Source organism: Misgurnus anguillicaudatus, chromosome 17 (assembly GCF_027580225.2).
Source record: "Misgurnus anguillicaudatus chromosome 17, ASM2758022v2, whole genome shotgun sequence".
NCBI classification, from domain to species: domain Eukaryota; kingdom Metazoa; phylum Chordata; class Actinopteri; order Cypriniformes; family Cobitidae; genus Misgurnus; species Misgurnus anguillicaudatus.
In genome coordinates, this window is record NC_073353.2 from 39,376,522 (window position 1) to 39,396,050 (window position 19,529).

A 19,529-nucleotide genomic window follows, 5' to 3' on the forward strand; every position below is an offset into this window, starting at 1 on the left:
TCTGAGGCCGCCGTCTCTCTAGGAAGAGAAAATAACAGCCATAAGACCCTTTTCGCTTGCACCGTCAGTATCGTAGTGGAAAAACTGAGGTGGGCTGCGAGCGAATTTCAACTAGAAAGCGTCTGAATTATGGTTTAGAATCCAGCCCGGTGTCCCAGGAATGGATCGCCAAACCGGAGTTTGACGGCGAGCGTTGATACAATTATGGACGGCGGGCCGTGTGTGCGTATATTGACTGCTTGTCGGTAAGGCAAAAATGTGTTTAGAAACACCATACAGCCGTGGGGGGTCAATACACAGTATAGTAAGCACGGAAATTGCTCTTAGACAGGAATTCAATACTGTTCGCCACTACAGTGAGGTCGCATAACCGACAGTATTACATGTGTATGTATCTGGATGAACAGAGCACACAAAAAAACATTTCAGGGCAGTCCAGCCGAGGCGCGACTTAACCCTTCCTCTCCCAGACAGTCTGTTCTCTGTCGACGCAGCTGTGCTGCAAGTGAGATCAGAGCTTTGCCGTTCAGGTGCACGAGCCTCAGTAGTCACAGTGACCCGAACGGCTCACGGAGCAGAGCAGTATGTCTAGGTGGTTTGATGTCAGACTGGACCCATCACCCAGAGAGGAAGTCTGCCGTGAGGCCGGCGGTTTTGCCGTTTATTAAAAGGGCAGAAAAACCGGCGTATATAAGAAATGTACCAATATTCAGCGCACTGATAAAGGACGGGACTGAATAAAGGGAGGTGTTCGGGCCTCAGCATATTATAAAACAAATTCGTTCTGCCTCTGATTTCGTCTAAGCCAGAGAGAAATGACAGGGCAGACGAATAGTGAGCTCTCCCGAAGTGAGACAGACTCAGGCCGGTTAGGCTCTTATAATAAGTGTTCTTAGTGCTCCAATAGCGGCGTGTTCGCCCTATCGAGCAGACGAATGAGATTGTGCCGCTCCAGAAGGGGAGGAGCATGAAGCTCTGTAATCGCTAAACACTAGACAGCTGTACTTAGAGGCAAGGAGCCGTAAGACCGCGTGCTAACTCTTAGAAGCAGCTAAAGAGACCTCGCCACTGCGAAGGGAGGAGCGAGGGACTCCACAAGCGTAGAGCACGAGTGGCTGTGTTATGACAGAGAACAGGGGCCGACCCGCCCGTGTTTGCTTGTCCTATGCATCTATCTTAGTTCTACGGCTCCGCCGTTTGTTCATCTCAACAAGAGAGGAACAGCAGAGGGGAGCATGTAACACAGATAGAACAGCCATGCATCGTATGAGCGGTCATTACCCGGCGATGCACTCGGAGGGAATTCATAGGAGCGTGCCAGAGATCTCGCCATTGACTGTGGGAGAAGCGAGGGACTCTGTGAGTGTAAAGCATGAACAGTTGCGTTGTGACGGAACACAGGGGGGAAAAAACTCACTTTTTTGTCTCAGCGAGAGAGGAACAGCAGGGGGAGCACGAAACATGGATAGGACAACCGTGCATATGAGAGCAGTCTCGGCGTGGGAGGTCCCAGATGGCGACGCGCTCTGAGGAAATTCATAGCAGAGAGGCTCACTCGAGCCGACCATAGGTCTGTAATTTTTACAGACGTTAACCAATAGGCTTCAATCGCGGAGTAAACAGGAGTTTCCCCCATATTGCCTGTAACTGATGCAATGCGAAGTGAACGGTATTGAAAGGGAACACATTTTACACGCCATGATTGATTTTGAATCCCCGACAGGTCCAGATATTTAGCATGTCAAATATTTCTCAGATGTTAGCAACTCGTCGGCGATTCTCTCTTTTCACACTGTGTGATTGTCAGTCGCGTGCATGATTTTCGATTTGCCTGTGATTTTCAAACCAAATAACTGCTCGTCTTTAGTTATTATAGACCGTAATAAATCAAATGTTTTCTCTATTGTTCATCCAGTGGCTCTTCACAGACGTCTGAGATAAAACCTCTGAACTGTGGATCTCGCCTCATGAAATTCTTTCATTCACCTCAAGTGAAGTTTTACTGGAATATCGCCTCTTATTTTGGTTTCCTGTGGCTCTTTGCCGTGGTGCTGATGATCGATTTCCAGACTTTTCCATCATGGAGAGAACTTCTGCTGTACGTCTGGCTGGGGTCACTGGTGTGTGAGGAGGTTAGACAGGTGAGATATCTCCGTCTGTCTGTCTATTTGTCTCTTGTTTTTATTACAAATACCTAAAAATTCTTAAAGGGACACTCTACTTTTTTGAAAATATGCTCATTTTCCGGATCCCCTAGAGCAGTGGTTCCCAAACTTTTTCAGCGTGTGCTCCCCCTTGTGTACGGTGCATTCCTTCCCGGCCCCCCAAAGAAAATTTGTGACAAAAAACTGTTCTAAAACTCAACATTTTAATAAAAAAAACATTAAATTATACAAAAAAAGTAGTGCTTTTGGTTAGTAGCATATTTTTTTAGGTTTAATTACACAGACTAAATGATAAATTAATGTATTTCATAAAATTTCATAAAACTGGGGCCCCCCTGGCACCATCTCGTGGCCCCCCTTGGGGCCCCGGCTCCCAGTTTGAAACCACTGCGCTAGAGCAGGGGTGGGCATTACTGGTCTTGGAGGGCCACAGTCCTGCAGAGTTTAGCTCCAACCCCATCAAACACACGTTAAAAATCTAATTGAAGTGTTTAGGATTGCTTGGAAATGACATTCAGGTGTGTTAGGGTTTAGGGTTGGAGCTAAACCTTGCAGTACTGTGGCCCTCCAGGACCAGGAGTGCCCACCCCTGCCCTAGAGTAAACATTTGATTTTTACCGTTTTGAAATCCATTCTGTTGATCTCCGGATCTGACGGTACCACTTTTAGCATAGCTAGAACAGCTAGACAGTCCATTGAATCTTATTAGTCCATTAGCATTGCACCGAAAAAATAACCAAAGAGTTTCGATATTTTTCCTATTTAAAAATTGACTCTTCTGTAGTAACATTGTGTACTAAGACCGACAGAAAATTAAAAGTTGTGTTTTTCTATGCAGATATGGCTAGGACTATAATCAAGCAAAAAAAAAAAATCAAAGGGGTAAGAAAATTTAGTTTGGATTTTTAATTAAGTGTTTAAGAAAAAAGTAAACTTATTTCAAGATTTTTTTCTTACCACATTGGCAGTTTTTTTTTTTTTTTTTGCTTGTTTTAAGCACATAGATTGGACATCTATTGGAGTGCTATAGATGTCCAATCACAGGAAGGTAAAAGGGAAGTCAGATTCTAATACTCCGAAAACCAACCAACAAAAAAAATCAGAAGAACTAACAAAGAGTAAAATGTGGTAAAATCAGTCAACCTTTCTCTATAATAATAAAATATGAATTGAATGTAAATAGTTAGAATATAGACATATAAGTGTGTTTGATTTAAAATATGGTGTCATTGTTATTATGTTGGTGGTGTATGTTGGACTGATAGATTTAAACACTTAAATGATTCACAGCTTTATCACGACTTTGATGGCTCTGGTTTTCGTAAGAAAGCAAAGATGTATATCAAAGATGTGTGGAACATTCTGGATGTGCTGTCAATTGTGCTGTTCATCGCCGGCCTGGTATGCAGGTAAAGTCAATACAGTTAAGGTCTTTACAGTAAAAATAAGATTAATGACACTGAAGTGAAGATACTGTACTGTAAATATGAGTATTTTATTTTGTATCCCGCAGGCTGAACACCTCAGACACTTTGTTCTACATTGGTAAAGTTATTCTGTGCATTGACTTCATTATATTCTGCCTGAGACTGATGGCCATCTTTACTATCAGTCGAACCCTGGGACCCAAAATCATCATTGTCAGGAGAATGGTGGGTTTCATCACATCCATTTATTCTATTCACATCAACACGGTTTATGATTTGAGAGGGGATGAGATTTACTGTAGCTTTATGAACTGGCACAGATAAACAAACACAATTGATCACGTGACGCTACACTTTTATTTGTCAGTGATACTTATTGAATGTTTATTTGGAAACTAACTATGGAAACTACAATCACCGTGAGGTAAAAGGGAAGTCTAATACTCCAAAAAACAAACAAAAACAGAAGAACTAACAAAGAGTAAAATGTTGCTGCGTCACAGCTGATGCATAACTTTAAAGTCCATGTAAAGTCAATCTTGAAAATGTTTCTACATTTTAGAAATGTATTCAGGGGCGGTTCTAGACCCTTTTTAGGGGGGCTTCAGCCACCCTGTCTGTCATTTTAGCCACCCTAAAATTAGTCTTAATATTTCTACCAAACTATCAAATATATATATATTGAAGTTTTGTTTATTTTTAAATACTGTACAATTTATTCGAAGATAATAATTAAAATTAAAGCTGCAAGCAGCGATGGAAGGGCCCTCGCATGCACGTGCACCGCTACCCTATGGCATTAGTAAAGCAGTGAACCAGGGGCATACGAATTAAAGTGGGTAAATATAGGTGGATATTCAAAGGAAAATTGATGTGCCACACCGCCTGTGTGCAGCAGGTGGCGCTATGACTGTACCTGATTATTATTATATTGACGTGTTCAGGACGGGACCCTTAACAAACGTGTGAAGTCTGGGGCAGGTCGAACAATGTATGTCTGAATTACAACAGCTTCCTGTTTCATGGTGAAACACCACACTTTGCCAGGCCGCCACGGACACGCCCTTAAACACAACACTCGCACTGATATATTTTAAGATATGACAGAGCAAGTTGTTTTCGGTCACGAAAACACTAACATTTAAGTTAGTCTAGAACTAGGCTTAAGCCCTGTCTCGGAAACCGCCCCCAAGAGTTCTGATCTTTGATGGGCATAGGGATTATCACGTTTTATTGGAGCTAGACCGGACACATTCAACCGCATATGCGTCTGTGCGTACAGAAAATTGCTCACTTTAGTGCCTTTTTGTGGTTAAATTGTTTAAAATCACTTAAGTGTTAACATTTGCAAGCCTTTGAAACACGTGCAAATCATCAACTTTCACTCTATTTAAATTTGAATATTAATTTGCGAATCGCATCCAAGTCGAACTGTGGGTCTTGATCTGTACGGATCACGGATCCACTGTGATCCGTTAAACCACTAATTAGTATTAAAAAACAAACATCTTGATGTATACTGCTTGTGGACAGCATGCTAATTGCTATAAGCTAGCGGGAGGTCCGCGTATCTTGGGAAAGTGACTTGGGGGTACGTTATGCTCGTCGGAAAAGCCGGGTCGGTAAGGCCCAGTCTTGGTTAGTTTGGCAAAACACTATTACTTAGTAAGTTCATGTAGAATTGTAAAATAAAGCAGTTAAATATTTATTTTAACTTTCGAAAAGTACGGTAGCTGGTCACTGGCTTTGCAGGAGAAACCACGATTAGCCACCTTGTCGTTCTTATTGGCAAATGACTGCTAAAACACACACACAAGATCACCCCCTCGACGTGCACCAATTCGTGGGCGGGATAATGTCAGTTTTTTTAACGCTGCTAACAATTTCTATATAAGCCTACTGTCTACAAACATTAATATTAACATTACTATACATCGTTTAAAAGGTCTACGGACTTAGCATCAGTGTATGGTCTCTGTTTTGAGATACAGATGCTCTAGCATCATAAATGTAGTATTTTGTGACAGAAGATGACAACATGCAGAATATAAACGTGACTTCTTACCTTTTGTGTTGATATAACAATCACAAATCGAATCCAGTCTGTTTCAGATGTGTGAATAATCCATGAAAACCGTCCAATAAAATACATCCAATGACCATTTTGGTCCACAAATGCGTATAATCCGTGAAATATAGATATATATAGTCTGTTGTTTACATCAGATTTCGCATGAACTTCTTGTAATAGAATATAATGTACAGTCTGATGACTATTTACGTCGTTAACACTGTATATGAGATTACACTTTAGGTTCCGGTAAACACATAAACAAACATTAAAACTTTGTTTTTGAAAGTAGGCGGGAGTATAATACATAATATACAAATAGCGCTGTTATTTCCGTGAGACACGATAACAGTATAGAGGATATCAGCGAAGTGACTGCTCTGCTCTCTGTAGCTACCTGGTGGGTGGAGACCTGCGAGTGGGGTGGTGGGCGGGAAAATTCAAACAGAATGTGACGACAAGGCTAGTTACGTCACAACAGAGCTGATTTTGAAACCGTGCAATGTGAGACTCAAGGCAGAGGACATTCAGAAACATGTATCTCACTCAAAACAGCATGGATGGATTTTTTTCCAAGTTTGTATGCGTGTGGAAGCACCAGAGACACAACAGAACACCACAAAATCCAGAAAAAGTGAGTTTTTCATAATATGGGCACTTTAAACAATTGATTTTTGCAGATTTGGAATCCATTCAGCTGATCTCCAGGGGCCTCATTTATAAAACTGTGTGTAGGATCCTTACTAAAATCTACGTATGCCCAAAAGCCAAAAATGGCATGTGGCAAAAAATATTAAAATACAAATTCTGTATTTTACACTTCAAGCTCTGTTTTTAGATTGTTTATGATGAAATAGAACGGTTTTGACTGAAATTTCGACATATGCGGCTGCTCCGAGAATTTTCTCAACCTCTACAATGGCTGTATAGGTGCACTGGAACAATCCTTCCTAAAATGCATTAAACTTTCATTTACAAAGACGTGAAACTCAGCGAGTGGTCAGGGGTGTTCACTGATATGATCACACAAAAATCGCTGCAAAAGACGCATTTCAACAGGTTTTATCTGAGTTTTTGACCAACTCCATTGACTTGTATTAGATGTGCTGTGAGGTACAGTATTACTCCGCCCCCGGGAACCTTGTTTGTATTCTTTGCAGTTGGCAAAGGTGGATTATCGCCACCAACTGGGCTGGAGTGTCTATTATTCAAGCTCTCAGCGGAAGAATGTACGGGTGTGAGGCGTTTGGAAAAATAGGTCCACAAGTTAACAACAAATGCTCAACAAATGCTAAAACAGCTGTTGGAAAGCATCTTTTGCAGCCATTTTTGTGTGATCATATCAGTGAACACCTCTGACCACTCGGTGAGTTTCACATCTTTGTAAACGAAAGTTTAATGCATTTTAGGAAGGATTGTTCCAGTACACAATACTCCTATTGTAGAGGTGGAAGGTGATACAACAAACACCCGAAAATTCTCGGGGCAGCCGCATATGCCCAAATTTCAGTCAAAACTGTTCTATTTCATCATAAACAATCTGAAAACAGGGCTTTAAGTGTAAAATACCGAACTTGCCCTTTAAGACTTATAAAATAAAGCAATGTTCCCTTTATAAATCACAGATCACCTGCAAGTATGCGTACGTAAATCATCTTCGTATTCCGCAACGCAAGCCAATTCTCCCATTAAGTTTGTTTTTGTATAGATCACAACCTTTGCGTGGAAACTGGCGTACACACGTTTCCAGCCCATCACGCTTTATAAATGAGGCCCCAGGTCTGGGAGTGATATTACAACCGAAACTAGTGCCCTTGGAAACTCTACAGCAGCAAAGTCCTTGATTATTACACCAGAATGAGAGTATAGTTCCTAGCCATATTGGCCTAGAAAATTGAATCGCAAATTTTAAATTTCTGTCAGTCTTAGTACACGATGTAACTACAGAAGAGTCACATTTTAAATAGGAAAAATTTAGAAAATCTATGGTTATTTTTGAGCTTGATGCTAATGGTCTTATAAGATTCAATAGATTATGCTAAGCTATGCTAAAAGTGGTAGCGCCAGACCCGAAGATCAGCTGAATGGATTCAAAAACGGTAAGAATCAAATGTTTACCTCTAGGGGAGCTGGAAAATTAGCATATTTTCAAAAAAGTGGAGTGTCCATTTAATATCTGAATTCACAGGGATTTTATAAACTAGACCCAACCAAAAACCCACAGGTCGAGGTCTGTTTCATAGTAAAGGTCAGACAAACAACACTGACATTGGTTTTGTATAATATGACGACTTTTAAGAGCCATTTCACCGGTAGAAACATTAATCTATATTGAAAGTGGGTCATATTTGTAGTCGAAATGTAACTACATGCCTATTTGACCGAGAAAAGACAGAACGTGACTTTAGGGTGCATTTGTATGGAAAACTACAACTGTCACAATGCACTACAATGCACAGCTCTGCAAGCCAATCCCACTAATCCAGTACACCGCTCAGCTGTATGCTATTGTGTACATAAATGCCACGTTAGTATAAGAAAGAAAATAGAAACACTCACTTTATAGTCAGACGTCTTTTTATCCCTGCAGGCTTTGGCTGTCGCTTCCAGTTTAGGATTTTAAAATATGTATCCAGGACGCTGCTGTCCATATGGTATGAAGCTTGGGTGTTTGGTAGAGGTCTACACGGAAGACCCCGTGACCCGACCCGTGACCACGGGTTCACGTCTATATTTTAACTGATAAGCCGGGTCTTGGTCCTAATCTATTACTTCTGGTTCTGGGTCTGTTTAACAATGTGGGTAATACCCGAGGTCGATCGGACTCGGAGAAAACACACTCACATTTAAATAAAATATTTCAAAAACAGCAACAAAAACTTAGATGAAATGTTGCATACATTTTTTGTGCTCTTGTAATGTTTCTCTGGCTACCAGTCAGGAGCTTCTGCAGTGAGACGCAATGGCTTTACCTTTGACAATTGGCTCTTTTATTTAGAAGGCAGGACCTATTCCGCCGTACCGCGCATTTTGCACTGACTTCTCTCATTTTTATAATAATATTATAAATTGACCATCTTGCTGTTATATCCAAAGTTTTCGCGACTCTGCTCAAAGAGCACAGAGATGATAGCAAAGAAGTAAAGCTAACGAAACCAGCCATGGCACTGAATGAGCAATCGTTATTTTAATCCAAATGGGCAAACATTATTAAGCAAGTTGTTATTAATCACCATGACTGTAAAGTGGACTTTTAAAGCTGGAATAAGCATTAAACATTTCAATCGTCAAGAGAGGAATAACATGATGGAACTTTCTTGGAAATAAGGATTGTGCATCAGACAGTCAGGTACAAGGAGGAAGACGACTAACTTATATGGGTAAGACAAAAAGTTCCATTTTCGCTACTTGCGTAGTTTATTGACATATTAATAACATTTAGATAAAAAATATTTGCCGGTCGGGTCTGTGTCTTCCCGGACGGGTTCGGGTCCAGATTTTAAATAATAGATGGGTCCGCGTCGGATCCGGGTCCAGCTTTTAAATAATAGACAGGTCCGGGTCGTTCCGGGTCCAGCTTTCAAAACAACAGACGGGTCCTGGTCAGTTCAGTGTAGCACATTTACGGGTCTGATCGGGCTCGGGTAGGAATTTTTGGACCCGTGTAGACCTCTAGTGTTTGGTTCACCACACAAATGAATTGTGTCGTAGGAGCAGGCTTCACTCAGTTTCTTATTTGTTTTTGAGAGTGCTTGGCCAAACGTGTAAATAATTCCAAAGAAGAAAATGCCGCACCCTGCACACAAACGCAAGCACTGCACAATATGTTTACTCCGCAGAGTAAATTTTGCGAAGTGTGCCCATGAGCCGAAACACGTCTGTGAAACAAACACGCCTAGACGCAAAGTACCTCTCTTCCCTGGGACCATTCACCACACAAACGTCCATATCCTGATCTGATGCAGAAATTTCGTACAGAAGGCACACAGCGAGAGTACAGGCACTACTAGTCCGCCCAAGCTCTAGCCAGTCTGGGCTCCTCTACGCAGCAGAGGCCGAGGCTGCGGCCTCCTCCCAGGGCTTTTGTGCTTTCTGTTCCTCCCTCTGCCTCAGCTCTTTGCTGTATTGTGGCTCATAAAAGTGCCATGAACAGCGGATTAGAGCATCACGCTTGCGAAATCACCCTCTTCCATATCATATTTATTACCTTCCACTATTAATGTTAACATGAAGTCTGGCTCGCTCCACATCGTTTGTTAGCTAAGTTTAGCATAAAGATGGCGGCTGATCATTTCTTTTTGTGTATTTTTGTAAGTCCCACCACTGATCTGTAATAGGTCTATGAAAAATGAGGAATGAGTGTTTATAGTCTTACACCCTCAACAAAGATACAGCAGTTCCTTCTTTCAATGACGCAAAATGACGATTTTTACATCATTGAAAGAAGGAAGTGCAACACTGAAATCTGTATTTCTCCCGTCTTAAGGGAAACTGGGGGAAAGATGCACGACCATTCAAAAACATGACTGAGGTTCTAACGATAAAAAGCTTAATGCAAATCGGTAAAGTGTCCCTTTAATAATGCTTGTGTGAGATAAAAGTACACACATATCATATTAAGAGGAGATCTGATATGTATTTATGATTATAGACACAAACGCTGACATGATTTATTGATTGGTCATTTGACCTCTGTATATTCTCTTGTTTTGATGTCTACAGATGACGGATTTGTTTTTCTTCATGTTTCTGTTGAGTATCTGGGTGGTGGCGTACGGCGTGGCTAAACAAGGCATTTTGATTCAGAACGAACACAGACTGGATTGGATCTTCCGCGGTGCTGTTTATGAGCCGTACCTCATCTTATTCGGCAACCTCCCCACTGATATAGACAGTAAGAACTTTAGTTTTCCAAACCGCATTCATCCTCAAAAGACATTCAAGAGAAATGAAGCTTGTAATGTTAAGATTATTTTGGATTTTAGCATTGTGACATTATTTTAATGTAGTTCTAAACTTAGGTTTGGGAGGAGCCTAAACATTCAGTCCTGTCAATCATTCTGAGAGCTTATATAAGCCAGTCAGTCTACACGCCATCTCAGTGATGATTCTTCCTGCAACCCTCCTTCTCGGGTTTGAGCTTCCTTTGAGGACAGCAAGCCAAGTTTGTTTACCATTATTCATTAAACTGAATGTGCTGGCAAACTAGTGAAATAATAATTAAAAGGTGTGGGGGGTTAATGCTATTTAAAGCATTCTGATTAATAACACAGTTAAAGAGTTGTAATCCTCATGCTAAACAAATGCAAAGTGTCAAAAAGCCGTTGAGCGTGAGACTGAGAATTTCTGGGCCAAACTCTCACCTTTTTTTCTATACGTTTTGGAAAGTTTTTTTTTTAACATGGGCACCTGTTACGTATCATTGACACTATATTAAGGTGACCAGATTTTTTTTAATGAAAACTGGGGACATTTCCTAGTTCAATGGTCAAAATATGATTAAAATCTCATTTGTTGTTAAATGGGGACAAAACCTTTTTTGAATGTTTTTGTCTTTTTATTGTTGTGGGTTCACTGCAAAAAAAAGACTTTCGTCATATTTTCAGTACAAATATCTAAAAATTCTTAAATCAAAATGCAAAATCTTAGCTGAAAAAAATTAGCTTTAAGACAAAAAATATCAAATGTAAGTAAATTTGTGCTTTAAAACAAGCAAAAAAATCTGCCAATGGAGTAAGAATTTTTTTAATTAAGTGCTAGCAGATATTTTTTGCTTGTTTTAAGCATAAATGTAATATTTTTGGTCTAAAAACTAGACTTGTTTTCTTATATCATTAAGCTCATTATGAAAATGCATCCTGATTTAAGAATTTTTTATATTTTACTGAAAACAAGAAAAAAATTAAATAAAAAGTTATTTTTTGCAGTGTTTCTAATTAAATGAATTGAACAATTTCTGTAGCCTAAACCTATTTTTTACATTTTCTTGTATACAATGCACATAGTATATGACATACCTAATCAAATTTACTTCAAAAGTGCTACTTCAGCTGATTTCATAGCATTGTAAATGTGAAGAACAGAAGGAATGCTCAGTACCATGCTGTACCATCAGTTCACTTCATTGGTTTATTACTTTAATTTAACATGAGTAGTTAGTACCTTAACTCCTGATAGCTTTGACTGTTTTCATTTCTTATGATAACTTGATTGATGATACCTTGATGACGCTTTCTCATGTGTCTCGTAGTAAATTCTTCTTCACTAAAGCAGTGACGCGCAACCAAGTAATCAGTGTAGCTCGCGGCCCCCTCTGCTGGTGAAAATAATCATTACATGATTGCTCCGGTCTGGTACTACAAAGGCTACATGTTGATCGGGTTTATCAGTGTATTTGCTGGTGTTTTGAACGTGCTGTAAGACATTTCCGGGGACAGCTCCAGTCGGGGACAGAACACCAAAAAACAGGACTGTCCCCGGAAAACTGGGATGTCTGGTCACCTTACCCTATATTTTACGAGTTCGCCTCACTGACAATAAAGTGGGACTGCTAATATGCGTGAGTGGCGTGCTGTCCCGGGGCGAATGTTCCGAGCTCGGGAAATACCCCCCGAGTTCGGAACGTTCGTCCCTTGACCAAGGAAGTAGCCCCGGGCCTGGGGCGTGCCCTGACCCGGGTTATCCCCTGTGCTGAGCTAAATGTACGTAGTGAGGCGAAGGGGTGGAGGTGGGTTTGCGAAGATTCCGGAGAATGAGGGTATGGAGTCTTGATTATTTATAGAGCTGGTACTAAGTTTGTTGTGTTTATTAGTGATTGATAAACAGCTGTGTTAATAATAATAATAATAATACATTTTATTTAAAGGCGCCTTTCAGAGCACTCAAGGACACCGTACAGTAAAATGACAATCATAAAACAACTCAAAACAATACAACAAAACATCAACAGTAAAAACATACAGTGTTTAAAACTGATCAGAAAAAGCTAATTTAAATAGGTACGTTTTAAGACGTGATTTAAAAGTAACCAGACATTCACTTTCTTGTAATGATTTAGGGAGAGAGTTCCAGAGATTAGGGGCAGCAAAGCTGAACGCCCTGGACCCCATAGTGACTAACCGAACCGGTGGTACTACAAGGGAGACAGAAGAGGAAGATCGAAGTGTACGTTTTGGGGTGTAGATGTGAAGCAGTTCAGAAAGATATAAGGGTGCTAGATTATGAAGAGCTTTGAAAGTGAGAAGCAGAATCTTATATTCTACACGATATTTAACTGGAAGCCAATGTAAGTGGTAGAGAACGGGAGATATATGCTCAATGGAAGAGGTTCTAGTGATTATACGGGCAGCTGAGTTCTGGACCAGTTGAAGTTTGTGAAGGAGTTTGTGTGGTAAGCCAAATAGAAGAGAATTACAGTAATCAATGCGTGAAGTGACTAAAGCGTGAACAAGAATGGCTGATGAATTGGGGCTGAGAAATGGACGAAGCCGGCTGATGTTCCGTAGGTGAAAGTATGCAGAGCGAGTAATGTTGTTTACATGTTTTTCAAAAGACAAAGTGCTATCGAGGACAACACCCAGACTCTTAACCTGAGAAGATGGAGATATTGTAGAGTTATCAATAGAAATTGTAAAGCTATTAGATTTTGACAGATTGGATTTTGTGCCAACTAGAAGAACCTCTGTTTTATCAGTGTTTAATTTGAGAAAATTGTGTGAAAACCAGGATTTAATCTCTTCTAGACAATCTGAGAGAGAAGTTGACAGAAGAGTAGAATTTGGTTTGGATGATAGGTAGAGCTGGGTGTCGTCCGCATAGCAATGAAAACTAATGCCATATTTCCGCAGGATGTTACCAAGTGGTAGTAAGTAAATGATAAATAAGAGAGGGCCCAGAACAGAACCTTGAGGGACACCAGCAGTGACAGATGACGAGTATGACCTGAAGTTTTTGAGCTGAACAAATTGAGTGCGTCCGGTGAGATAGGATCTGAACCAGGTAAGAGGAATGCCAGTGATACCTATAGAGAGTAATCTATCTAAGAGAACATGATGGGAAATTGTATCAAAGGCTGCACTTAGATCGAGCAAGATGAGTAGTGTTAAGAGTCCAGAATCAGCTGCTATCAGTAAATCATTAACAACTTTTACCATGGCGGTTTCTGTACTATGCAATGGTCGAAAACCAGACTGGAATTTTTTGGACAGACTATTCTTTGAGAGGTGGGCGTGTACCTGGGATGCAACAACCTTTTCCAAGACTTTTGAGACGAAAGGTAGATTGGAGATTGGGCGAAAATTTGAAAAATTATTAGGATCAGCGCCCGGTTTCTTAAGTCTTGGAGTTATAACAGCAACTTTAAAAGATGAAGGAACAACCCCAGAAGTCAAAGAAGAGTGAATAATATCAGTTACTATACCAGATAGAGTGGATAGGCAAGCTTTAACTAAGTGAGTAGGGAGTGGGTCTAACTGACAAGTGGAAGACTTAGATTGTCGGATCAAACATGATATTTCTTCAACAGTCGGGGGTTTAAAGCTACAAAGTAGAGAGAGAGCAGAATCGTGATTTAGCAAAAGCGGGGGATCACATACCAGGCTGCTTTGGGGAGCTAATTGTTGATGGATATTGTCAATTTTGTTTATAAAAAAGTCATAAATTTATTACATAAGTCATTAGAGTATAGGTGGGAAGGAAGGCTATCAGGAGGCCGTAGAATATTATTTACTGTTGTAAACAGGGATCTAGTGTTCCCTTCATCTGATCTAATCATACCAGAATAATAATGAGATTTAGCTGTCAGGAGAATATTCTTGTAGGATAGCATGTGATCTGTATACATCTCCTTGTGGACAGTGAGACCTGTTTTAATGCATAGACGTTCCAGGCGACGTCCTTTAGTTTTTAGTTGTCTCAGTTCAGGAGTAAACCAAGGTGCAGAGTGAGAGAAATATACGGTCCAGGTTTTTAGAGGTGCAAGCTTATCAAACACATTATGTAGTCTTTCGTTATAGTAGGAAACTAAGTCATCTGGAGTAGAAAATACATCTCTCATGATAGAATTGTCAAGTTCATTAGAGAGCGTTGAAAAATCGATGTTCTTGACGTTTCGAAAGGAGATGGAACGACCCATATTGTTTTTTTCTACCATTAAGTTGACATTGAATGATATTAACTTGTGATCTGATATGGGCAGGTCCGTTGCGAGACAGTTAGAAGGGGTTACACCAGAGCAGCAGATAAGGTCGAGAGTGTGGCCTTTGCAGTGGGTCGGAAAATCAACAAATTGTTGTATTCCAAAACTGTCAAGGCATGATATGAAATCTCTGGTAAAAGTGTCGTTCACATTATCTATGTGTATGTTAAAATCGCCCAATATAATAACATTTTGAAATGCAGAACAAAGCAGTGTTAAAAATACAGAAAAATCGTTTAAGAAATTTGGATTGCTCCTGGGCGGACGATAAACATTAGCTATAATAGTAGGAATGGGTCCAGTAATTTTTAAAACAGTGGATTCAAATGATTTATACAGAGGCGAAGTTATGGGAGAGACTTTCCACTTCTCATTATAAAGTATCGCGAGCCCTCCACCTCGGCCAGAGGTACGAGGTTGACAGGTGTTCATTGCTTAATGATCGAGAACCAGCTGTGTTCATTAATTGGTGATTGAGAGCCAGCTGTGTTCATTGATTAATGATCGAGAGCCAGCCGTGTTCATTGACTGATCAGCTCCTCCCAAACCTTGTTTATATAAAACATAATTTTACGAGTTCGCCTCACTGACAATAAAGTGGGACTGCTAATATGCGTGAGTGGCGTGCTGTCTAGGGGCGAAGGTTCCGAGCTCGGGAAATACCCCCCGAGTTCGGAACGTTCGTCCCTTGACCGGGGAAGGAGCCCCGGGCCTGGGGCGTGCCCTGACCCGGGTTATCCCCAAAAAGAGCAGGTGGTGCAGGACAGCCGCCTGAACAACAATTCCCCAAAGAAGGCTGGCTTGAGAAGGCGAGGTGCTGGCCCTCATTGGGGAAAATGCTGAAGTAGAGGGTAGAATTGAAAAAGGCAGCTCTGGAGAGCGGGCACTGTTGAGAAGTGCTGTGAAGAGGTTGAGAAGGATAGTATGAGGTGGGGCAGAGGCCTGGACCCAAAGGCTGTAGTTTGAAGAATATAGGGGGCTCCGGGGGAGCAAAATCTGCTGCTGCCAATATGTACGGAAGGGAGAAAATTGTGCTCTGAAGAAAAGCAGGGAGTTTTTAAAGGTAATAGGTGAGGTAGTGCTGTAAGGAGCAAGGTAGGACTCCAAGGGAGCGAAGGAAGCAGTTTGTGCCTTGAGATGGGGCTGTGCTCTAGAGGAGCCAGACATGAGGTAGTTGGGGAAGAAGAAAACTCCAGAGGGAGCAGTACTGCTTAGGCAGCGATAGATGCATAGATTCTGCTGGGCAGAAAATGTGAAGGAAGCACTGGCCCCTGCGGGGGCGGTCGCGCTGCGATACGGGCTTCGAGGTTGAAATAATCTGCTGTGGCAGATCGAGGAAAAGGCACGGGCCCCTGCGGGGGCGGTCGCTGCTGCGATACTGGCCTGAGTTGGAAAGGGAAGGTTTTATTGGCAGAGCATGTGAAAGAAGCACGGGCCCCTGCGGGGGCGGTCGCAGCGGCGATACTGGCTTTAGAAGTCGAATGCTGCGTCATATCGAGGAACACGCACGGGCCCCTGCGGGGGCGGTCGCTGCTGCGATACTGGCCTGAGTTGGAAAGGGAAGGTTTTATTGGCAGAGCATGTGAAAGAAGCACGGGCCCCTGCGGGGGCGGTCGCAGCGGCGATACTGGCTTTAGAAGTCGACTGCTGCGGCAGATCGAGGAAAAGGCACGGGCCCCTGCGGGGGCGGTCGCTGCTGCGATACTGGCCTGAGTTGGAAAGGGAAGGTTTTATTGGCAGAGCATGTGAAAGAAGTACGGGCCCCTGCGGGGGTGGTCGCGGCTGCGATACTGGCTTCGGAAGTCGACTGCTGCGGCACAGCGAAAAAGAAGCACAGGCCCCTGCGGGGGCGGTCACTGCTGCGATACTGGCTTGAAAAAAGGCATCTGCTGCGGCAGAGTGTAAAATAAAAGCTTGGGCTTCTGAAAGAGCGGTCGCGCTGCGACATTAGTTGTAATGGAATCTTGTTGCGGTAGGGCTGTGATCTGGTGTAATTGATGAAAACTCTGCAGCTTCTCCGAGCTGTCAAATAGGTTTGAAGAGTTCCCTGGGGAGACCGCTTGGAGTCTGGTATCTAGAGAGGTATTAAGAAGGTCTTTGAGTGGATGATTTATGGGAATATTAGTGTTGAATAAGGAGGCACTGGTGTTGGGTGGAGATCCGCTTCTGGTGCCAGCTGCCTGAATTTCTGGAAAGCAAATCGAAAGAGAGAGTCGGCTATTGTATTGTTACGGCCGGGGATGTATGTGGCTGAGATCAAAAATTGATCACATGCTGCAGTCCATATTAGACATCTTAGTAAAGGCATTAATGTGAGGGAATGAGAGCGACCTTTGTTGATGCATTGTACAGCTGCCTGGCTGTCGCAGTGTATTACGATGCTGGTTGAGGTCCATTCTTTCCCCCACACAAAAGCAGCGACTACTATGGGGTATAACTCAAACAGCGCAGATGACGACAGGGTCTCTGGGAGATCAGAAAGTTGATTGGGCCATGTTGACGCGAACCAGCGGCCTCTGTAATAGCCGCCGAAACCAATGGACGGGGCGGCGTCGGTGTATAATTGAATGTCCGTGGGATGAGAAATCATGCTTTCATAAAAGAAAGAAATGCCATTCCACTGCTTTAGGAATCTTACCCATAGACTGAGCTCGTTAAGACATGGCTCATCTAGGGATATGAGACCTTCGAATGTATTTACGGTTGTCGAGAGAGAAATGAGATGTGAGATGAAAGGGTGTCCCTGGGGAATTATACGCATTGCGAAATGAAATAGCCGAGTACTGAGAGTAACTCGCGTTTGGAGCAAGATGGGTTTTTTTGAGCAGTTTCAAAGCTACTGAGATGATCCTGACGATTTTTTTCCTTGGGTAGCGACGCTTGGAATTTTTTAGAATCTAAGATGATTCCCAAAAATTCAATGGAAGTATCTGGACCGGCGTTTTTTTCCTGAGCGAGCGGAATTCCGAGCTTCTGAAAAACTCCCTGCACTGTCTAGAGATGGGCGGCTGGGAGATTATCTGGAGGAGATATGATTTAAAAAATCATCTAAAAGATGTACGACGTGGGGAATTGGGTAGTTATTGGAAAGAATCCAGCAAATGGCTTCTGACAGCATGTCAAAAATTTTGGGGCTGCTTCTACACCCGAAAGTTAATCGGACGGAAAAGTAGAATTTATTGCGCCAGCATTTGCCAAACAGGTGCCAAAAATCAGGGTGGATGGGCATGATTTTGAATGCTGATGTAATATCTACTTTTGCCATCCATGCGCCGCGACCAGCATTTTTAATGAGAGTGATAGCTTGATCAATGTCATGGTAATTCAATGAAAATTCTTCGAGCGGAATGAGGCTGTTAATGCTAGGAAAAGGAGAAGAGTGTGGTGAAGAAAGATCAAAAATGAGGCGCTTTTTCCCAGAAAATTTCCTGGTGGCTACCCCAATTGGACTTACGCGAAATGTACTGAAAGGAGGAGCGGAAAAGGGGCCCATGATGAATTTCTCATTGACCTCTTTTTGAATTAACAAGTCGATGGTTTCGGGTTCAACGAGCGCTGACTGCAAATTTGGACAGATCATGCTTGAGGTAGGCGAAGCTAATACGCCTGGGTTGAAACCCTGCGAGAGGCCGTTCAAGAGGTAGCTTGTGAAATTATCGTTGGGATGTGATGCTAACTCTGTGGATAAACAAGAAATATTGACAGGAGTCGATAAATATTTATATGATTTCTTGGTAGCCAGCGTGAAAGGTTGACGGGTCTGGGGAACAGAATCAACAGAAAAAGAAGCCGCTGGAGCCGCTTGCGGAGGCAGCCTCACGCTTTGGGTCGATCCGTGGGCGAAAATATCAGGTTGAAAAGTCATAGAGGGTGCCGGGGCCTGACTCGTTAGCGGAGGCATCCTCACGCTCGTGTCGGCTCCTGCGGCAAAACCCGGGGCCTGACTCGTTAGCGGAGGCATCCTCACGCTCGTGTCGGCTCCTGTGGCGAAAACCGGAGCCTGACTCGTTAGCGGAGGCATCCTCACGCTCGAGTCGGCTCCTGCGGCAAAAGTGGGAAAAATGTGAGAGTGAAAGATAGAAGCGGCCGGCGCTGCTGCTGAACGCAACCCCGTGTGACAGATAGACGGAGGGGCAGCAGGCCATTGGCCGGGAGAAGGAAGTTGCAGTGGGAGGAGCGAAGCCGTTGCCGTGAGCGGAAGCATGTTCGCGCTGTCTGTCTGGCTTCCTCGCTTGTGTGCTGGCTGCTGGAGACATCAACGGGCGGCCCAGGCTAGCTGATGGGTTCATGCGGCGTCTTTGAGACCTCTTTGTTTTCCCCGATGTCTTTCGGGAGTACGGTGTACTCCGTGCTTGTGAAGACGAGGAGTCAGAGCTCGCTGACACGGCTGTTTGTGGGGGTTGAGTAGCCCTCCGGCTATCACGGAGGAGGATGAACAGCTGCGCCTTTGTTTGCTTGCGAGAAAATGGAATATCCGCGTTTTCAAGCGCTAGTCTGAGGCCTAGGACCGTCCATTTCTTGATATCGGGGATTCCTGGAGAAGCCGAAGCGTAAGAAGAAGCCGGTGATGGTGGTGAGCGCCTCTGCGGGGTGCGAGGAGACGGTCTTTTTCTCCTTGGGGTTCGTTCAGCAGTGCGGGAAGATCGCCCGGCCTGTGGGGAGGCCTCGGG

The 19,529-nt window shown here is 42.8% G+C and overlaps 1 protein-coding gene across 1 annotated transcript in view; it reads left to right on the forward strand.

The window, feature by feature from the left end:
- Positions 1-19,529, forward strand: part of LOC129452101 (transient receptor potential cation channel subfamily M member 2-like) — a 45,372-nt gene that overhangs the window by 15,594 nt on the left and 10,249 nt on the right. The window contains exons 6-9 of the mRNA XM_073854751.1: positions 1,916-2,141; positions 3,456-3,574; positions 3,679-3,817; positions 10,386-10,557. Coding sequence (XP_073710852.1) covers positions 1,916-2,141; positions 3,456-3,574; positions 3,679-3,817; positions 10,386-10,557 — 656 coding nt within the window. The remainder of the gene's footprint in view (positions 1-1,915; positions 2,142-3,455; positions 3,575-3,678; positions 3,818-10,385; positions 10,558-19,529) is intronic.